At 31.4% G+C, this 23,224-nt stretch overlaps 1 protein-coding gene across 7 annotated transcripts in view; it reads right to left on the bottom strand.

Moving 5' to 3' along the window:
• LOC141459166 (uncharacterized) overlaps positions 1-23,224 on the bottom strand; it is a 481,720-nt gene that overhangs the window by 5,092 nt on the left and 453,404 nt on the right. For all 7 annotated transcript variants that reach the window (XM_074137887.1, XM_074137891.1, XM_074137885.1 and 4 more), the window contains 4 exons: positions 12,240-12,346; positions 6,301-6,388; positions 5,251-5,336; positions 1,836-1,943 (listed from right to left, as the gene is read on the bottom strand). In XM_074137887.1, coding sequence (XP_073993988.1) covers positions 1,836-1,943; positions 5,251-5,336; positions 6,301-6,388; positions 12,240-12,344 — 387 coding nt within the window. In that variant the 5' untranslated portion in view covers positions 12,345-12,346. The remainder of the gene's footprint in view (positions 1-1,835; positions 1,944-5,250; positions 5,337-6,300; positions 6,389-12,239; positions 12,347-23,224) is intronic.

Genomic DNA, 23,224 nt, shown 5'->3' with positions numbered 1-23,224 from the left:
GATTACTATTTAAATGAGGATTTGGTCAATTTAATACTGATTTATATTGCTTCAAGTGTTTTTATATTGGCTTGTGATAGTATAAACTGTAGGTTTCTAGGCAATTCTGGTTTATTTTCTAGTGGATGTCAAGGCCTTTCTTCTTTGAGCGAATGTTAAATTTAAATTAGTCTGAAATTATTTGCTCTACTGTCTGCTCCAAAAAAAAAGAAGTATAGCGTTTATCGTGAAGGACCCAAATGCGGAACAGCTGAATTGAAGTTCGGTTATGGTTCAACAGTAAACAAACTATAGAAGTTAAAAACTAGAAAACAATCCTAAATTGCTCATTTTAACTGGTGATTACAACCAATTGTTTACTATAATATTGTATTAAGAAGAATTTTGGATTAATAAATAAATATTTTTACTAACAGAAGATGTGGAAATAAATATAAATAATGTTTCTAAACGAAGTTATTGAACTGATCACCTCAAAATAAAGACTGATAGGTTGTAGTAGTTAGACAGGTCACATCACGCTTTAATTAAATTTTCTTAGTATACTGCTAACACAGGAAACTAACTTTTGTTATAACCCTTACATAGAAGTGAATAATTTCTAGAATATTATAGAACATTATTAATGTATATGCAGAGAATCAATTCTCTTTAATGTTTACTTTAGAAAATTAGATTACTTCCTTTCAGTTGGAAACTTTTCCATTACATCTCATTTCTTTATTGTTTAGTTTAAATTTTATAATAATGTTTTCGAATTGCCCGAATTTAGAATTTTATCACCGGTGATTAACCTATTCTTTAAAAACTAATTTTGTAATTTTTTACAGTTCAATTACCTGGAATAAATTTCTAAATTTAGTAAATCGATTGAAAATGGCTACTTTCACATTACAATGTTTTCTTTTTGTTCATGGTTTCCCCAAAAATTTATTTTTAACGATCTGCATAAAATTCTGTGAAAAATACCATTTCATTTTCAGATATTATCAATGAAATATGATTGTAATCATGTTATGGCTTGTAATTGATTGAGCCAAATACTGTAAACCGCCCCCTCCAAAAAGATTATACATGGTGATCCATTTAAAACCCACCAATCACTAATATCTTTTTAGGAAAGCAGAAATCCGGAAAAACCCACTAAATTGGCTTTGTAAGTGGGAGATCACAAGTTCGAATTCCGTTTATGACTACATTTTATTAAAAGAAAATATTATGATGTATTAAGTATTATGAATGACTGCATACGCGGGATTCGAACTGGGGATCTCCCACTTACAAAGCCACGCTCTTGACCAGCACTCGCCCCTCCCTATCAAGATATTCTTACCGTAATGATAGGTCAAGAAGTCTTGCATACAGGGTACATTAAAATGATGTGATGATTGCTTTTATTTGATTACATATAAAACAAATTTATCCTGATTCTCCCACAACCATTACATTACTCTGCATTTTTTTTAAATCTTCAATTATTATTATTTTTGTTGCTTAGCGTCGCAAATAACATTTTTTTGCAGTCAGAGGATCTCCCAAAACGGTGTATTTCTGGTGGAAAATTAATATTGAAAACAGATCACGAATAAGATGAAATTGTAACTTTGATTTTAAATATCTCGACAAATATTAGGAATATCAAAACGGGGTCAACGTCATGTGTATAATAATATATGTATAACACACACATGCAGATTTAACATATTTTTGTGAACCATTTTCGAGGAAAATTGATTAAAAATAGAAGTTATGACTTGAGAATTACAAGAATAACCAGCGTATGAGAGGTCACATCGCCTTTTCTTTTTCAATCCAAACAATGTTGTAAAGATTACCTTATTAACATGATCCCTTAGTACGTTAGAGTAGACCATGGCCACTGCTTCCATCGCCATTAGCGCTATGAAGCCCACGATCCAAGGCGATATTAGCGCTGTGTCCTCCTGCAAGAACAAAACTTTCAGAGAAATGTTGAAATCACAGCATGCACCATGTTCACTTATATCAAAAGGCCTACTCTTCCAATAAATTACCTTCCATCGACCATCCAAAGACCATCGACTAGGACAAGCAACTTATACAGGGTGAACCAGTAAGTATTGTCCATAGGCCTACTGTGTGTAGTACATCTAAAGTGAAGTTCAATGACGTATTGGCCAACTTCATATTTTCCTCTGTTCTTGAGTGACGTCACTTCAAAGTTTTTTTCTAAAATCATTACTTTTTTCCAATAAAAATGTTATTACCCAGAAAGTTTTAGTCCGAATTCGATTCTGATGACACGGTTAGAAAGACAGATAAATTTCCTAAAAAATGATACCATTTCAAACCATAAGTTATTCTCCAATCAGCCTCAATCTTCATCCGAATGCTGGAAAAATAAAAGTAATCGAAATTTTTAAGAAAACTCATTCGGCTCTTACGTGATCATTATCAGACCCAGGTGCTGGCACTTTTTATAAAAGTTTCCTTGTTTAATAGGCTTTCAAACGGTATATCATTTTCCAGGATTCCTTTTATCTTTGTATGAGAAATTACGTTTGATATGCAAGAAAACGTGTTCACGAGCACTCAACAGTGTTATGGTACAATAGAAAATTTTGAAACCAAGTCTAACAGATAAGGGAAGTTTATTTGTAAGACACCTAGTAGTATTGGTTAATACCTAATTCAGATATAACGATTATCTGTTAGTGGGTTCAAAGGGTTGTGAAGGCTTATTCATATTTTTTTCTTTTTCAACAGTGTAGTTGTGTGTGAAATTGTAATTTGGATTAAATACAAACTATATGAACTTTTTTTTTATAAAAGTAGTAGGTACTTGTTTAAAATATTTCCTAACTTTTTCTCAAATATTTAGAGTTATAATTTTTTTTTTAGTGCAATTTGTAACCTTTGACTTCCTTATTTAAAGACAATCTACATAAAAATTGACTATCGGCCCATCTAAAAGAGTTTTCAATGAATTAAACAACTTGATAACTAACTGTTGAGTGCTCGTGAACACGTTTTCTTGCAAAACAAACGTAATTTCTCATACAAAGATAAAAGGAATCCTGGAAAATGATATACCGTTTGAAAGCCCATTAAACAAGGAAACTTTTATAAAAAGTGCCAGCACCTAGGTCTGATAATGATCACGTAAGAGCCTAATGAGTTTTCTTAAAAATTTCGATTACTTTTATTTTTCCAGCATTCGGCGGAAGATTAAGGCTGTTGATTGAGGCTGAGAATAACTTATGCTTCGAAATGGTATCAATTTTTAGAAAATTTATCTGTCTTTCTAACCGTGTCATCAGAATCGAATTCGAACTAAAACTTTCTGAGTAATAACATTTTTATTGGAAAAAAGTAATGATTTTAGAAAAAAAATTAAAAGTGACGTCACTCAAGAACAAAGGAAAATATGAAGTTGGCCAATACGTCATTGAACTCCACTTTAGATGTACTACACACAGTAGGCCTATGGACAATACTTACTGGTTCACCCTGTATATGGGACCCACATAGCAGACGTAAACAAACTTACTTCAATAAACGCTTCATTCTACTTGCTACTCTTCGACTACCACCCGAAATTCAACTTTGTACAAAAGACGCTTATTATAATAATATAGTGTTCGCACATACGAATTAGAGCTTTACGAAATTGAAAAACGTACTTACTTTATCATTATACAAACTCAACAAATTCAAAGTACCTTAAATACGTACAATTGACTCTTAATTAAATCTTACGAGTAAGACTTCTTAAATTTCAATAAATTTAAATTACATAAATTATGCTAAAAGAAAGTCGGCGTTTACCCCAGATATTTTGAAACACCCAATGGAGAAATTCGAATACAAGAACAAGCAAAATGATCATTGGCCAAATAATTCAAAAGAAATGTGTAACAAGATTAGGAACATGTAAGGAACAAAACAAGAGGAACAAAAATAATAAATACATTCAAACTGTAATCTAACTCCTAACTAAACGCACACATACCTATAACATTTATCAACATTCCTACTCAGAGGAAATATATAAAGAAACATACAATTAATAATAAATAAATACATTCAAACTGTAATCTAACTCCTAACTAAACGCACACATACCTATAACATTTATCAACATTCCTACTCAGAGGAAATATATAAAGAAACATACAATTAATAATAAATAAATACATTCAAACTGTAATCTAACTCCTAACTAAACGCACACATACCTATAACATTTATCAACATTCCTACTCAGAGGAAATATATAAAGAAACATACAATTAATAATAAATAAATACATTCAAACTGTAATCTAACTCCTAACTAAACGCACACATACCTATAACATTTATCAACATTCCTACTCAGAGGAAATATATAAAGAAACATACAATTAATAATAAATAAATACATTCAAACTGTAATCTAACTCCTAACTAAACGCACACATACCTATAACATTTATCAACATTCCTACTCAGAGGAAATATATAAAGAAACACACAATTAATAATAAATAAATACATTCAAACTGTAATCTAACTCCTAACTAAACGCACACATACCTATAACATTTATCAACATTCCTACTCAGAGGAAATATATAAAGAAACATACAATTAATAATAAATAAATACATTCAAACTGTAATCTAACTCCTAACTAAACGCACACATACCTATAACATTTATCAACATTCCTACTCAGAGGAAATATATAAAGAAACATACAATTAATAATAAATAAATACATTTGTAAAGAGAATTCTTTTTTTTACAGAAAACTAAAATAGAAAAATAAACAAATAAAAATGTCTTGATATACAAAATTGGATTTAAACTTTAACTTATAAACTACATAATTAGGGATTTATTGTGTAAAGTGTTTATTATACTATGTAGGCTGGGTTGGAGTAAAACAATAAGTTCGGAAAAACCAAAGGAATATTGTGTAAAGGAATACAATTGTTAAATGATGGCGTTAAGAAGGTTGTGAAAATAGGAGAGATTGTTAGTGAAGATCTGAACAACAATCACTCCAATTTTTACAGAAAACATTCTTCAAGTCATAACTTAACAAAATTATACTACAAAATATTCTTTTAGTTTTTCCAACTTATTGTTTTACACGTTACTCTATAAATCCCTAATAGTTACAATGTTGTAGTTGAAAAGTTATGGCAAAGAGAAAGTTAAGTGATTTACTCTAGAAAATTTAGTGACTTTAACAAAATTTAGTATAATGAAATATGTAACTTACCCTTAAAATGCCCAGGAGAAGTATTATGCTTAGAAATACGATTAGCAATTGGGTTCCTATGATAGCGAAGTAAGCTATTTGCACTCCTGAAATTAACAGTTATCTATCACTATATAATATAAACTAAATATTGCAAGGATTGAATTCAATAAATGTTGGATGGTTTCACGGAACCCCACAATTCGGCTCATTATGTCCATATTGGTCTTAGGAGTTCACAATTAGTATGACTTGAGCAGATAAATAAATTAATAAACATAAAATTATTTAGATCGTTTCATTCGTCATTTACAGGTTACTTAGTTCGTAATTCTAAATATTACTTACTTGTTAGTTGATAAGTGTATTAAATTAAACAAACATTAAGTTATTCAGAATTTTTAATCTGTTATTTATAAGTTAGTTAGTTGTCTGTATTTGTAAATATTATTTACCTGTTAGTAGTTACAAGTATTAAATACTCACGTTAAGATTACTTTGTTTACATTTATTTGTAATAGATTAATACTTGAAAAGTCGTAATTAATTCCTCTTATTTTAATTTGAAATACGTAAAATTGTTTAACAAATAAGTACCAATTATTATTTAATAAATTTATTGTTTCCCTACATTTTATGAAAGGTATAGAATTGTACACATTATTTAAAACATCCAAAGTTGGAATGATATTTTAATTAACTAACTCGTAAACAATAAAATAAAATGCCACGTTATTACTAAGTACTCAGCCGGAAACATATGTTTGGTACCTAGTACTCTTTTAAGTATCGTACTTGAGTTTAAAATGTAAAGACAACAGTAATCATACAAGCTCAAGTGTATAGGATTTATTTTGTAGTTACATATTTAGTTACAGTTTGTTTTGTAGTAGAAACATATTTTATATTTCTACATTTATGTAAATAAAAAGAGCTGCTTTCTAGTAAACTCGTGATGATGAAAATAACAACTACAGATTACTGCTTTATTCAAACTCGTAATTTAATTTCCTTTTTCACATCCTTACTTTACAAAAACCAAAAATTTTACTAAATTATGGAATAAATTACCTAAATAAACATCCTGCAGGTCGATTGCTCTTTTCACGTTGATATTTATCCTCCAACTGTACAGCAAAACAACCAGGATGGAGATATTCTACGCATATAAATAATAAATTGTATAAAGCATTTAAATGGAGAGCAAAAAACAAAAGCAAAAAAAGATATACCTCGCACAATCAAATTGAGTATTGCCCATTTCGGCGCTAATTATTTTAGCCGTTTAAAAGATAGTCGAAAAAATATTAAAGTCATTTTAAAGATTTTTCTGCAAAATTGTAGTTTTTTAAATTTTTTTAAACAGCATTTTTTTTTTTTTGGTTATCGTATTGGTTAAAAAAAAAGAATGTACAATAGATAAAAATTGGTGACGAATTCCTCGATCACTTATTTAATCAGTGATCAGCGACAAATGATCACTTATTTAATCAGTGATCGGCGACAAATGATCACTTATTTAATCAGTGATCGGCGACAAATGATCTCTTATTTAATCAATGATCGGCGACAAATGATCACTTATTTAATCAGTGATCAGCGACAAACAGGTTTTTACATGAATATATGTGGAGGGGATTTTTTGAAACTTTCAAATTTTCAAATAAATGAGTGTTAGAGTAATTGTTACCGACTTTTATCTAGCTAATTTGATTCTTTTTTTTTACATTCTATTAGTCCTAGAGTCAGTTCCTTGATTACTGAAAAAACTATTTCAGCGCATTGTATGGTGTATTACAGGAAAACACATGCATAAGATTGGTTGGTCCAGCTAGAGTTATGGCAGAGAGATTTTTTTCAAAGTTGTTTTTTTTTTACATATTCGAAATGGAATTCTGTTTTTCATAGATTATGATACAGTCTTGGTTTCAGTCTTCTTGTAACTGCTAAACCAAATGGATTATTTAAAAGACTTAACTATTAATTATCTTTTACAAAATAATTTTGCCCCAACCATTTAAAGCTACTACATATACCATATTTTATACCATACCATACCACTATACCATATACTACTATACCATATAAAGCTGCTATACCATATTTTGAGGGGAAGTGGTTTATCATTTACTGCATTTTAAATAATTAATTATTGAAGTATAGGACACTTTTTCAAAGGGGTTTCATGAGGTCTTTGTTAAACTTCCTTCAAAAATTTAAAACAGAGCAAGTTTAAGAAAAAATAACCATATGAGCCGTACACTGCAAAACTCGACTTAATTCCATAAAACAAGACGTGGAGAAATGCGATGAAATAATGTACATTTAAAAACAAAAAAACTCCATTTATAATATAAATTTAAATAAATTTAACATTATCATTTAGAGCATGCTACTTGAATTTGAGTTGAATTATTGCAACGATTTACATTAAGAGCACGGAATTAATCAAAATGGCTTTTGAAATAAATTATTTATTATTTTTAGGAAATTTTTTTTTGTCTTTTAATGATTTTAATTTTTATTATTATTTGGGAAATTTATCACACGAGGTGTGGCTATTAAATAACGAGACTGATGCTGCTGCAACAGAACTATCCATGCGCCAAATCTTTTTCGACCGACAGTTGTGCAGCGTAAAGCCTTCTCTTACGATTGTGCAGCGTCTCACGTGTTTGTAAAGAAATCTGTCTGACCGGAATCGTCGTTTGTGTAAGGAGGTGTTAGTTTCGTTTTGCCGAAAACATGTAGTAGAGCAACGAATTGTCGTGAGATTCAACATTAAAACTTGATAAAACCGCTACTGAAACTTATTTTTTATTAAAAGAAGTTCATGGCGATGAATGTTAATCACGTGCGCGAGTTTTTGAGTGGTTCTACATTACTACCATGAGGTGCTTGCTCAACTCCGTGAAAGAGTAAGGAAAAAAAACGACCCGATTTGTGGAAGAACAAGTCACGGGGTTTTCCATCACAGACAACACGCCGGCTCACACTGCATTGTCTGTCCAAGACGTCTTCTAGCCAAGTACAAACATCCCAGTTTTAGGCCAACCGCCTTATTCGCCTGACCTGGCCCCCGATGTGACTTTTATCTGTTCCCCCAAAGTCAAATCTGCATTAAAAGGAACACGGATTTCAAGTCCGTTGAAGCTGTGAAAGAAAAAGTGGCACGCGTCATGCAGGAGCTCACAGAAAAAAGACTTCCAGCACTGTTTCGAACAATGGTAAATTCGCATGGAGCGTTGTAGGGATAGGGGAGGGGTGTATATTGAAGGTGATAATAACTGAATATGTATAGATTTAAAATGAATTGTTTTATAGCAATAGTCTCGTTATTTAATAGCCACACCTCGTACAATATAAAAAGCTTTAACTGAACCACAAGTGCTTTGACACATAAATTTAAGATATATTACACGAAAAATTGGAGTTAATCGATTCGTGCAATGAACGGCTCAATTGAAAATGAGAATTAATACAAAAAAAATATGCAAATAATTGTTTTGTAAGAATTCTATTTCTTTATAAAAAGACACAGTTTACATTGTAGCTGAAGGTTTGGGTTCTTGGGCAAGCTTCCCTTTACAAGTAACTAGCTTTTATCTCTACCTCCCTTTAGAAAGAGGCCAACCCTCGGAAAAGAAGCAATGAATCTATTGTTCTTATAACGGGAATGACAAGTAACTCAGTCTATCTCAACTAAATGTACCATTTTATTTCAAACTTTATTCTAAACATAAATTAAAAATATTTTCTACCGCTTAAAATTTATGAAATGAAACAGCTAATTTAAACTAAGTTTATTAAGTGATTCTACAAACTTAATCAAGAAAATTGCATCACTTCTACCTTGATCTTAATTTATTTCTTTATTTAAATGAGCTCGGCCAAGTTGTAAATAATTAAATATTTGTATAAATAATTGACTGTACATCAGTGAGTTCTATCGGGAGTGCTTTAAAATTAGCTGATTTCTGTTTCTCTTTCTTCCCTACAACATTCTCGACTATCAGCGCGGCTTTGGCAGAATGAAGCTTTAGTTCTTGGAGTTCTTAATTAGTACACCCGTTCTTACTTTTCAAGTAATGAGAAAAGCCGGCTAGACTGGCCCCATAATGGAGCAGACAGCATTTCCATTCATCTGTAAGATTCATCTCAAAAGAGAATGTCAAACTTATTCTAGTAATTTTTGAATAAAGTTCTCCGAACTAAGATTATTTGCACGAGTGGGTCTCGTCCTACCCACACAGTTCTTATATAGAAAATCTGTCCAAGTTGAGATGAACTGGATTGAATAGTATTAGTATTGACAGAATAGTGGCCCTATTCACTCTGTACATATTAAGTATTGGTAAATGTGAAAGTGCCCGCAGGTAATGGGAAATAAGGGGGCCCTTTTTAAAGGGTCCCCTAGATGGAGGCTCGCCCTCCAGATTAGGTCCACATACAAAGCAACTTTACTCCATACATCTTCTAAGGGACAACCTTTTGCAGACCTTTTTCCAAAGATTCTAATATTCTCCTAAGAATGTCAATTACTGAAATTTCCAATTAGATCCTTTTTAACCAGCGTTATATCTTTATATCCCATCTTATTCGGTTCATTTCATATTAAGATCTATTGAGTTCGAAAAATCTGTTTCTTATTGTATTCCTATGAACTAAACTAAAGTAAAGTAATCGCCTATTTTTTCAGGCGAGTTTTACGTCCAACTACCAAAGTAGGTGTCGCGGACGGAGGCGACTACCAAACATACTTTACTGTAAATCTCTTTTATTATTAAAATCCAAGGCCTAAGACCGGGAATCGAACCCAGTACCACAATACACATTAGTTTTACAGTTCTTGCCTATAACCGCTCGGCTACCGTGGCGCCTTCCGTACGAAATAAATAACTAGCAATAGGCTGATTATACAGGGTGTTCATTTTAAGACGGCTCAAATGCATTTCATGCTTTCATGGTAGAGGAAAAATTTGTTGCCCGTCACCTCTAGTTTCAGAACATGTGACTTGATTTTAGATTTTAGATTCTCCTCTGGCACGTAAGCCAGGTTAGCCAGGAGGTTATCAACTGCTCTCCTGTATCTGAGGAGGCACCTTTGAAGGCATAGCAAATGCTTCACAAGTTGAGTAAATTAAGGAATAAGTTTGATCCTTTACATGAAAGATATTGATCACTTAAATATGTGGCAGGTTTCCAATTTTTTTGGTAATTAAACGCAACTCTCCCAAAATTACTAAATAATTATTAAACCTTCTTCTTTGTAACAGATGTAAAATTATTTTACAGCCATTTTGTGTATGCTTGAGAACATCTAAAGCGCTTAACATTTGATTTTTCTTAGAAAAATCACTCGGAAAACGACTTATTTCCTGATATTAAGAAAAATACTAGCTTTACTGCCTTGGCAATATTTTTAGTAGAAAGGGGATGAAAAAATACATAAAAATGACCTATCGCGTGCTCTTCTTTCTCTTTGATAGCAAGTTAAAAAATTGAAATATGATTAATAAATACCAGATTTTGAAATGGTCTAGCACCTTTAATTTCGAAGATATCGAATTGCGGTTTCCGGTTTCTTTCATAACTTTTTATACACTTTAAAACGGTGTATATGAAAATGGGGGGTCAACTAGGAACCCTCACTTTTGGACGCGCGTCTGCCGCGTATGCGGGCAGGAATCTAAAACCAAGTCACATATTCTGAAACTTGTAGTGACGGGTAACAAATTTTTTGCTCAGATTAACCGTTTAAGCATTAAATGCATTTGAGCCGTCTTAAAATGAACACCCTGTATAGACTCATGTTTGTAAGACGAAATCGAGAAAAACGGGAAAATCTAAATCGATTGCAAAATATGTGCCTTCATGATATTAGTAATTTCAACGGACAGCCATAACAGCTGGTAACTCCGACGTAATCATTTTCATGATGCCTGAATTTACACGAAAACAAAAACAAAAAAAAGATACAACAGTTTTCTGAAGCGAAATTCCAAGTTTAGTGAAGATCCTCAGGTTGCATCCACCCTTAATCAAATAGGCAATAACAGTCAACAAGCTATGGGGAATTATTATCAAAGATGGCGAAATTAAAACAAAACAAACGCTAATCGGTATCAGTCCCGAACAAAATTCCAAATTTCTCAGCTCTAGCAGAACGTTTCACGACAGTATCCATTTGAGTAGTAAAGTTCAACCAAAAGGTTTGAATTGCTACTTGAATTAAACATTTGGGGATAAATGTAGTGGGCCGGAAAAATGGAAAAACCATTCTATCAATAGAAAATAATGAACAAAAAGTAAAGTAAAGTAATTGCCTATTTTTTCAGGCGGGGCTTTACGCCCAAACTAGGTGTCGAAGACGGAGGCAATTAGCAAACATACTTTACTGTAAATTTCTCATTTTTAACCATTAAATAAAATCCAAAGCCTAAGACCGGGAATCGAACCCAGTACCACAATACATATTAGCTTTACAGTTCTCGCCTCTAACCGCTCGGCTACCGTGGCGCCTATCGAAAATAATGATCAAATACCTAATCAGCAACAATACCAATTAAACACCAAGTTGCAGATATCCTTTTACAATATCTAAATGTAATAAACCATTAAATAGATTATGACCATCATTAGGAATCCAGTTTACTTCTAAAGCTAGACAATCAGGTACATATGCAAAAGCAGTACTTGGCTAATAATAGGTCACAGTCTGTACTTCTGCGATGTCATCAATCCAATTAAGGGATCAGTCGCCATGAGAATTGAGGCACGAAGTGCAGTTGCTTTACTCGCTTTTCTAGTACCGGTGAAGTAATGCCGTAAACATATTCACTACAAGAGGATTGGTGCTGGTGCATAGGATACAAAAGCAAATGTAGAGTAAACTAACAAGTTTACAAAGATTTCAGAGAGCCAAAAAAGAATTAAATAAAAAATTATGTACAGTAAAATAATTTTAAACCTAGTACGAAAGAGTTAACTTAAACAACAAATGCACTTACTATGGTGTAGATGGCTGCAATGACAGCAGCATGGCGCACCTGAGCGCTGATGCATCCTCTCTCCTTGTTTAGCAACTCGTAACGATATTGAAAAGCTCCCCTCATCTCTACAACACACAAAAAAAAAACATGACAACATAAGCCAAAGATATTGAATGTGGTTATCGGCTTCAGTTTCTGGTTATACAGCAGTTTTCTTTTTTCAGGTTAAACATTGACAAATTTACCAGTTATCGTGACAAATAATGCGATATCACAGAAAATGTTTAATATTTTACAATCACAACCATTTCAGCACGAATGGATAGCACTCATCATATCTTTCTTTTTATTCTGCTAAGCTTGCAGTTTGGTGCGGTGTTTCAAAACTCGGGATTATAGACTTAACTCGTTAAGTATTAAGATATTATCTTTTTACAAGCTTCTTACGAGTTCAGAGTTCGAGGTGCCTAGGAAAGGAGAAATTTTTTCGCTCCTGTTCTAGAAGGATTTCAGGTTTAGCTTCCATCTTTGTAACCAGTTTGATACTACGTCTGCAGATGTTTATAAGGCAGTAATGCATTGGTACATGTCTTTATTAATCACTGTATTGTCTTCGTACTTAGCTGAAGTCGTACAGAAAGGTTCTAGAATGTCTGAGCAGTAAAGTAGTAAAGTAATTGCCTATTTTTTTCAGGCTTACTTTACGTGCAACTACCCAATTAGGTGTCGTGGACGGAGGCGACTAGCAAACATACTTAACTAACAAGTTCTAGTATTAACAATAAAGTGACAAGTTTTACTATTAAATAAAAAAACCAAGACCTAAGACAGGGGAATCGAACCTACTATCACAATATACATATAAGCTGTGGGGCCTCACCTTTAACCCGCTCGGCTATCCCGGCGCCTGTGTCTGACCAGTACGAGTATAAATTAAACAGTAGGGGACTCATGATTGCCCCTTGGGAAAGAGATTTAATTTATACAAAATTAAAATTTAATTTTTTAATATTTTAATTACTCAAACAAACAAAATTATCACTTAATTCAATTAAATTAAAATGCGAAACGAGCGCTAATAAGCGCAGCAGTCGGTGCGAAAAAATTAAACATGACCCAATCAATTTACCTTAAACTAATGATTCGTAGTGTTTGTGAAATTATCTAATCTAATACCATTCGTGCGATAATTTTTCTTCGGTTATTTTGAGTAGATAATTAACTCCTGCCTTTTTTCTATTAGATAAACGAATGAATGTGATTTCAATTATTATGGAAACAAAGTAGTCGTTTAATCTACTTAAAATTATCAGCATTCGTTGATAAATGCATTGTCAGGTGAGTGGTTTCGTTTGAAGCCCTTTCCCCACCTAGAGTCAGCGTTGGGTATGACTTTCTATTAAATACGCAATTTTTTTTAAATAAATAAAGATAATTAAAATTGTGGTCTCTGCACAACAAATATCATATGCAAATTGAATTCCATAAAATTATGAAATATAACTGATTCAGTGAATAATAAATAATTGAAGTTAGCATTTATAAAAACTAACATGTTGAACCAATAATTAAAAATTAAAAAAAAAATTAAACCCAATTCTACATTGATAAAGCCAGTCATACAAAAGGGATTTTTTACCCAACTGGTGGTTTATGAGTGCTTTTAAAGAAATGGTTTGTTAAAAGCCAAAATGAAAGTACATATAAAGTTTTTTTTATGTCACTACTACCAACTTTTTTTTTGTAGAAAGCCACTTAAAACAAAAAAATCCGACTTAATATTTTGTTTGGGTGCTATCTAGGAGTCGTCTCCCAATTACAAATGAACTAGATATGATTCAGTTTTCCTGCTTACGTTCTCAAAACTTCCATTTTACAGTTCTAAGACATTACCTAAGCACAAAACATGCTTATCCCTTAAATACCTTCTAGGGATTCTTTAATTTTATTCCAGCATTTCTACAAAGAAAAAGACGTTCACATAGAAGGATTTGTACCAACTACTTCCGTCATGTTCAAGGAACGGAAATTATTTATTTCCGGCATATCGAAAATCTGCAGGATTGTAATACTTCCACATAGGAAGGGTGAGAAAACTTGCAAGACGTTAAAGTAATGTAACCGATGTAATGTCGACAATCACTTGTAACTCAAGCATTGGATATTTATGTATCAATTTAAATAATTACGATTGGACAAATTTACCTACTAACAAATATTACATAACTTGACTGACTCACACAAAATACCATCACACCAATTTGGGTTCAGGTCAAAACATTTATCAATAACAACAAGTTAAGCGAGTAACTGAACATATCGTGCTTAAAGTAGAAAACAGAAAGTACCCAGCAGTTATATTAATTGATTCAGCTGATGTATTTGACAATTTAGACTCGCTGGACTGATTTAAAACATTAGATGGACTTACGCTCTTAATTGCATTATTCAAATCATACGATCCATTTTTCAAGACCTAACTTTCTGGGTAAGATTCAATGACATTTACAGTACTCGACGACAATACTCGCGAGTCTGCTCAGGGAGCTATAAGTCCTATACTCTTCAATTTCTACTCTATGGACAGACCTAAACCTAGTATAACTTACGACACAATGTCGTAAACAAAAGACGTCAACTCAGACATTAACAAAACCATCAACGACTTACAGACATCTTAACTAATCTTATAACAAACTTATACAAACAAAGCAAAAATTTTCCCTCATAACAGATTACGAAATGAAGATCTAAGATCTCTATAAACAACTAAGAAATCTCTTAAAATCAAAAAGAACAAAGAGTGTGCTAGCTCAACGTAACTCTAATCGTCGACAAATCAACACTAAGCTGCAACAATTATAACGCCACTGTGACAGTAATGGCCACTTATTAACACAAACAATAACGTTCGTGACACTGCTAAATACTATTCTGACATACTCCTGTCCAATTTGGATAACAGTTAATAAACGACTGACCAACCAACTAAAGACATGACAAATAATAATTCACTGAACGTCTCTTCGCTTACCAGAAAAACTCAGATTCATGCAAACGCTAAGTTTAAACTTATAGTTGATTAAATAATAATAATAATAATAATAAGGAATACATTAAAAAGATTTTTACATGTCAATACCAAAAAACAAAATGAAAAATATATTATATCACAAAATTTTAGAAAATACTTTAGAAAAACAAAGAATGTTGATTTATAAAAACCAATAGTCGATCACATTAAAAAGATTAAAGAATTAAACTGAATTAAAGAATTCATCAAAAAGGTTTAGAAATGAATTCCAAAATACAACTTAAGAAAACAATGAATGCTAATTTTAAACTTATAAGTTGATGAAAGATGAAAGAATAGATTAAAAAAGAATAGAAATCCATTTCAAAAAAATCATTTGAGGAAACAAAGAAAGGTAATTTTGAAAATTTTTAACTTTTAGTCGATTAAAAAGAAAAGATCAAACACCTCTTCAAAGAATTTTAGAAAACCATTTGGAGAAACAAGGAACGCTAATTTTGAACTCATAGTCGATTAAAAAAAAGATTAAAGAATACATTAAAAGGGAATAGAATTCATTCTAAAATACAATTTGGAGAAACTAGGAATGCAAATTTTTCAAATGATAGTCGAAAAAAAGAGGATTAAACAATGCATCAAATAATTTTAGAAAAACATTTAAGGCTAATTTAGAACTATAGTCGATTGAACAGAAAAGTTTTATTTAGATACGTATATTAAAAATGTTTGATATCGATTCCAAAAAAACAATTTGAGAAAACAAAAAGTATATTTTAAAAAGGAACAATTAAAGAATTAACCAACATTGAACATAGTCAAGACATAGCAATAATATTAATTTGTGAATAATAATTAAATAACATGCTATATTCATGCAATAATAATAAAAATATAATTGAAATTTAAAATAAATTATTGATAATAAAGACTTACTCAGTTTAAAGGATATCCATCAGCATCTCAGTAGATCACCAGTCCAATAGCACTTGACACTTGACACAATTTAAAATAATTCACAACACTATTCGCACTAAAACTGTATATCACGCACTAAGTATAACTTAAACACAATTTATAAAACACATCTTCACTTTAACACGCGCTAATATTCACTTAAAAATTCACGTTAATAAAGAGACACGACTAACGAGCTAAAGATGTCCGCCGGTAACTGGCCAGGCGGATCAGCTGGTAAATTAAGGTTATCTAAGCTGAATGACCATCTTTTTCTTTATTTATGAATGAAATAAAATTCTTAATTCGCTAATTACACATTCACTAATTACATTTTATTTTTGTAGATTACGAATGAAAAATAGAAAACAAGAAAAACAGTTGGTCACTCTGCTTAGATAACCTTCCTTAAACAGCTGATCTGCTTGGCCAGTTACCGGCGGCCATCTTTAACTCTTTAGTGATGTCTTTTTATTACCGTGAATTTTATTGAATATTAGTGAATGTTAAAATGATGTATCTTATAAATTGTGTTTAATTTATACTTAGTGCGTGATGTACAGTTTTAGTGCGAATAGTGTTGTGAATTATTTTAAAAAGTGTCAAGTGTCAAGTGCTATTGGACTGGTGATCTACTGAGATGGTGATGGACTTTTATATCCTTTAAACACTTAAAAGACGTTCAATAAATTAGTTTTTGTAATGATTAAAAAATAATAAAAGATTTATTTTTACAATTTATTGATGAAATGTAGTAAAAACTGTCCGGTAGGACAGTTGTATAAGGGTTGATCGACAAAATGTGCACGAAAAAGCGTAACGTTGAAAAACACCCAACTTTGACAATTTTTTTTCTCTTTTTCTATAAAAGATAAAATTCCCAATTTTTCTTTAAAATAAAGTACATATCTTGTTTTATTACTGTATTTTTGTTGCAACAACTCACAATAATTAGATTTTGCAATAACGCATCTCAGTAAAATAGCTTTGTGGTTACACTTTCGTTTATCTAGCCATTTTCGTGCAGGTAATTTTAGTAATTTAAGTAAAAAAGTCGTTCTCTACAGGCAGTTTTGCCCAAATAGGCAAACTTAAATTGTGCAAAAAATAGATCAGAAGATGTGTGCGGCTATAAGTAAGTCCAATCCACTATAAACGTAAAAAAAAAAAAAGAAATAAGTTCTATTACGTCTTCTTTTTAGTGTCAATGTTTGTTGCACAGAATATAGACGGTAGATATAACTGTACAAAGTATGATAGAGGAGGCAGTGGTGGCGTTCCTCAATTTCGACCCAAGTCATGTAATCGAATACATCACTGAAAAACTTTGCAATTGTACGAAGTTTTAAGTCTTCTACATAAAATTGCCAGCATTCTATGCTACATCTAACTACTAAAGTAAGACTTACTTATGTCACGTAGTCTTTTACCTTATTGATCTAAATTCAACTTTAGGACGAACAATTTGTTTACAAATTTCAAAATTATGAGAGCAAAACAAGTAATTTTTTTTTTTTAATCAAGGAGTGAATACGCATACATTTCTTAAATATTTGATGATGTCTACTTAGATACCACTCAACTGGGTATCGTCGGGTCTCAAATTTGACCCGCGCGTTTTTCTTTTGTGTTGCATTTTGTAGGAATTTAACTATAAACATTTCCCATTTCTCTGAATTCTTCTCTTTCATCCTCGCCAACAATCGACCAGACAAATCAGTCGTTCTTCGAGCAGTGCAAGTAAATAAAATATAGGTTTTGGGTCAAATTTGAAACCGACAATACCGTTTACGTTATAACTTTTTTTTTTAATAGCTTTTTATTTTTATGCTTTGGAGTTTGTTTTCTTTCTATTTTTTAATATTATTAAAACTGTCCGGCAGGACAGTTGTATAAGGGTTGACCATCAAAAACTGCACGAAAAAGTGTAACGTTGAAAAACACCCAACTTTGACAATTTTTTTCTATTTTTCTATAAAAGATAAAATTCCCAAATTTTCTTTATAATATAGGGCAAATCCTCCTTTATAACTGTAATTTTTTTGCAACCACCCAGATCTAATAGGTTTCGAGAAAAAAGTTGCCGAAAATGAGCAAAAACGGCTTTTTCAAAAAATGTTCTTGTTCTTGTTCTTCTTCTTCTTCTTCTTCTTGTTACCTTTTTTGTAAACAACGTAGCGCCTAAACGCGTGAACCGATTTTCATGAATGAGGTGTCATTCGATTCGGAATTTTATGTAGATGTGCCTTTTGGGGGTCTCGGCCCTGTACATCGAATGGGAGAGGAGTTAGCCCCCTTTATGTAAGGCCCCCTCCAAAATTATTATTACTAATTACTCTGTAAATCTTGGCCCGATTTTGATAAAATTTGGTAGGATGATAGGGTTAGGGCTCCCCTACCTAACAATAAAGCGACGATCTGCTCTTACACTTGTTAAGGGGAAGTATAGCAATCGTTTCAAATTATCGACACGTGAACCGATTTTCATGAATGAAGTGTCATTCGAATCGAAATTTTGTACAGATTTGTACTTTAAAAGTCTCGACGCTATGCCTCATAAGGAGGGGAGTTCGCCCCACCCAAATAAGGCCCTTTCTAAAACTATTATTACCAATATTTCTACAAAGCTTAGTCCGATTTTGATAAAATTTAGCTCAAATAAGTGGTTAAAGCTCCTCTACGTGGCTGTGAAGTGCCATCATGCTCTTACACCTACTAAGAGGAAGTACTGCAATCGTTAAAATTATCAATGAGTGAACCGATTTACATCAATGAATTGTCGTTCGATTCAAAATCTTTGCCTTTTAGGGAGAAGTACTGTAATCGCAGTTTATTTTTCTTGCTCCTCTTAAAAGGAAGTACTGAAATCGCAGTTTAATTTTGCTATTTACGTACAAATACCTTCCTATTTTATTCAAAACGCTTTCTCAAAAAAATGGTTATTGAGGATGGTTTGGGGACCGCAACTATAATTATTCTTTAAAAAGATCTCTCCAGTGGTAGTTACGGTTCCGATTTAACACCTTATCAGGTTATAATGATAGAATAGCTTATTCCAAATTTTAAAAAATCTGTAAAGCAGTCGTAACTTTGCAAATAGACAAAAAGGAAAACCTATCCAAAAGGTACAAAAATCTCCTTAACAAAAACTTACAGTTTTAAAAGTTAAGTATAAGGGTTGATTAAACGCCAAAAGGTACACAAATCAGCAGTTCCCAACATTTCATTAATACTTCATTGATATAATTTAAGTAATTTTACTGCATTAACTTTTCCTTCACATTTTTTAGAATTTATTAGATGTCACAGACCCTTATGCTGGCCAGTTCATTCATAATATTTTTTTATTATAATTATGATAAAATGAGTGATGAATTATTCTGAGTAGTCACATATACATGCATGTTAAAGTAGAAAAAAACAAAGTTAGAGTCGGCCACTTTTTAAATTTCAATCACGGAGGATTCAAAACAATATTTCAGTCTTAAATTCGTCTTACCGAAATATTCGTGAGCACAAATAACATACATTTAATAACAAGTAGATTATTCAACAATATTTACTCATTTCTCAATTGTAATTTAATTTAGTCCCCCTAATTTTACTTATGGTAAAATACTGGAATAATTAGCTGTCCTAAAAATATGCATATCTTTATTTTCTTTATTTTATATTACATTAAAACTGTCCGGTAGGACAGTTGTATAAGGGTTGATCATCAAAAACTGCACGAAAAAGCGTAACGTTGAAAAACACCCAACTTTGACAATTTTTTTCTCTTTTCCTATAAAAGATAAAATTCCCAAATTTTCTTTAAATTATAGGGCAAACCCTCCTTTATAGCTGTAATTTTTTTGCAACAACCCAGATCTAATAGGTTTCGAGAAAAAAGTTGCCAAAAATGAGCAAAAACGGCTTTTTCAAAAAATGTTCTTGTTCTTGTTGTTCTTCTTCTTCTTCTTCTTCTTCTTCTTCTTGTTACCTTTTTTGTAAACAACGTAGCGCCTAAACGCGCGAACCGATTTTCATGAATGAGGTGTCATTCGATTCGGAATTTTATGTAGATGTGCCTTTTGGGGGTCTCGACTCTGTACATCGAATGGGAGAGGAGTTAGCCCCCTTTATGTAAGGCCCCCTCCAAAATTATTATTACTAATTACTCTGTAAATCTTGGTCCGATTTTGATAAAATTTGGTAGGATGATAGGGTTAGGGCTCCCCTACGTAACATTAAAGCGACGATCTGCTCTTACACTTGTTAAGGGGAAGTATAGCAATCGTTGCAAATTATCGACACGTGAACCGATTTGCATGAATGAAGGGTCATTCGAATCGAAATTTTGTACAGATTTGCACTTTAAAAGTCTCGACGCCGTGCCTCATAAGGAGGGGAGTTTGCCCCACCCAAATAAGGCCCTTTCTAAAACTATTATTACCAATATTTCTATAACGCTTAGTCCGATTTTGATCAAATTCAGCTCGAATAAGTGGTTAAAGCTCCTCTACGTTGCTGATGCTCTTGCACCTACTAAGAGGAAGTACTGCAATCATTTAAATTATCAATGAGTGAACCGATTTAAATCAATGAATTGTCGTTCGATTAAAAGATCTTTGCCTCTTTGCCTTTTAGGAAGAAGTACTGCAATCGTAGTTTATTTTTCTTACTCCTCTTAAAAGGAAGTACTGAAATCGCAGTTTAATTTTGCTATTTACGTACAAATACCTTCCTATGTTATTCAAAACGCTTTTTCAAAAAAATTGTTATTGAGGATGGTTCGGGGGAACGCAACTATAATCATTCTTTAAAAAGATCTCTCCATTGGTAGTTACGGTTCCGACTTAACACCTTATCAGATTATAATGATAGAATTGTTTATTCCAAATTTTAAAAAAATCTGTAAAGAAGATATGTAACTTTGTAAAATAGACAAAAAGGAAAATCTATCCAAAAGGTACAAAAATCTCCTTAACAAAAACTTACAGTTTAAAATGTTAAGTATAAGGGTTGATTAAACGCCAAAAGGTACACAAATCAGCGAGTACCCAACATTTCATTAATACTTCATTAATAGTTAAGTAATTCTACTGCATTAATTTTCATTAATAAGTTATTTTTTAGAATTTATTAGATGTCACAGACCCTTATGCTGGCCACTTCATTTATAATATTTTTTTTGTTATAATTATGATAAATCACATAAATATGTACATGCATGTTAAAGTAGAAAAAGACAAAGTTAGAGTCGGCTACTGTCTTGAATTCGTCTTACCGATATTATATACAACATTGTGGGATGAATACCTAGATTGAGAATGTAATTGAAGAAAACTATAATATTTGCGATAAAGCCAGATAATTATTACCTGTTGTTATAAACGTTTGACTACTTCATAAAATAACAATTACTTTAATCGAAGAATGAACTTAAACCGATGATTTCTATTTAAAAATAAAAATAAATAAATAAAATAAACTAAATCATTAATGTAAGTTTTTTATAAAAAAAAGTTTTGAATTTTTTAGCCTCATAATTTTTTTTTTATTTTTTATAACGTTTTTCTTTTTAACCTGTAATTAATAGTTTCATTATTATAGATAACTAGATATTACAGTCAATCTACAGTGCTACTTGAACATATATTTTGTAGACGAAAATGGCCAGCATAAGGGTCTGTGACATCTAATAAATTCTAAAAAATAACTTATTAATGAAAATTAATGCAGTAGAATTACTTAACTATTAATGAAGTATTAATGAAATGTTGGGTACTCGCTGATTTGTGTACCTTTTGGCGTTTAATCAACCCTTATACTTAACATTTTAAACTGTAAGTTTTTGTTAAGGATATATATAACATTGTGGGAAGAACACCTAGATTGAGAATGTAATTGAAGAAAACTATATTATTTGCGATAAAGCCAGATTATTTATTACTTATTATTACAAACGTTTGACTACAACATAAAATAACAATTACTTTAATCGAAGAATGAACTTAAACCAATGATTTTTATTTAAAAATAAAAATAAATGCATAAAATCATTGATGTAAAAAAAGTTTATGAATTTTTTAGCCTCTTATTTTTTTTATATTTTTTATAACGTTTTCTTTTTCACCTGTGATTAATAGTTTGATTATTATAGATAAATAGATATTACAGTCAATCTAAGTTAAATGGTGTGCTACTTGAGTAAATATTTTGTAGACGAAAATGGCCAGCATAAGGGTCTGTGACATCTAATAAATTCTAAAAAATGTGAAGGAAAAGTTAATGCAGTAAAATTACTTAAATTATATCAATGAAGTATTAATGAAATGTTGGGAACTGCTGATTTGTGTACCTTTTGGCGTTTAATCAACCCTTATACTTAACTTTTAAAACTGTAAGTTTTTGTTAAGGAGTTCTATAATATTAAATATTATATAGTAAATATTACATAATATTTAATATTATTGCTGATTCTGTTCAGTTAAGCTGGTCCATGAACTAGGAAAGCTAAATTTGTCTTACTCGGGGACATTACGAAGAAAAATAAAAAAGAAAACCCCCCTTATATAATTCCAAATAAAAATAACTACCGTCGGAACTTCATTGTTTGTTTTTACTGGAAACAAAACGGTGGTTTTTTTGTACCAGAAACAAAACAAGTATGTTGTACTCGCATCGTGATAATTCGGTACTTGCAGAATTATGCAACTTTTGTATTTTTTAACTTTATTTTGTTTTTCTTAATCTTATGAAACAAATTTAACAAAATATTCATCATTTTCGTTTGCTAAATTAATTTCCAAAGAAAAACTAAATCGACTTTAATTATATCAATGACCTTTTAAAAAGTAATGTGCATTTAAAGTTTCGGGTACCAGTTAAGTTAACTGGACGATACCAGTTGAAGTTGAGATTTTGAGGATACCAGTTAAGGGTTAATAATATTCAATAAAAGACGATTACTACAAAATAAAACAACGATTCACACAAAATTTAGTAAAAACATGGAAAAAAGAATCAAGTA

The sequence above is a fragment of the Rhodnius prolixus genome, unplaced genomic scaffold (assembly GCF_049639745.1).
Source record: "Rhodnius prolixus isolate KJV_2025 unplaced genomic scaffold, Rpr scaffold_11, whole genome shotgun sequence".
In the NCBI taxonomy this organism is placed as follows: Eukaryota; Metazoa; Arthropoda; class Insecta; order Hemiptera; family Reduviidae; genus Rhodnius; species Rhodnius prolixus.
This window is presented reverse-complemented; position numbering and strand designations above follow the sequence as displayed.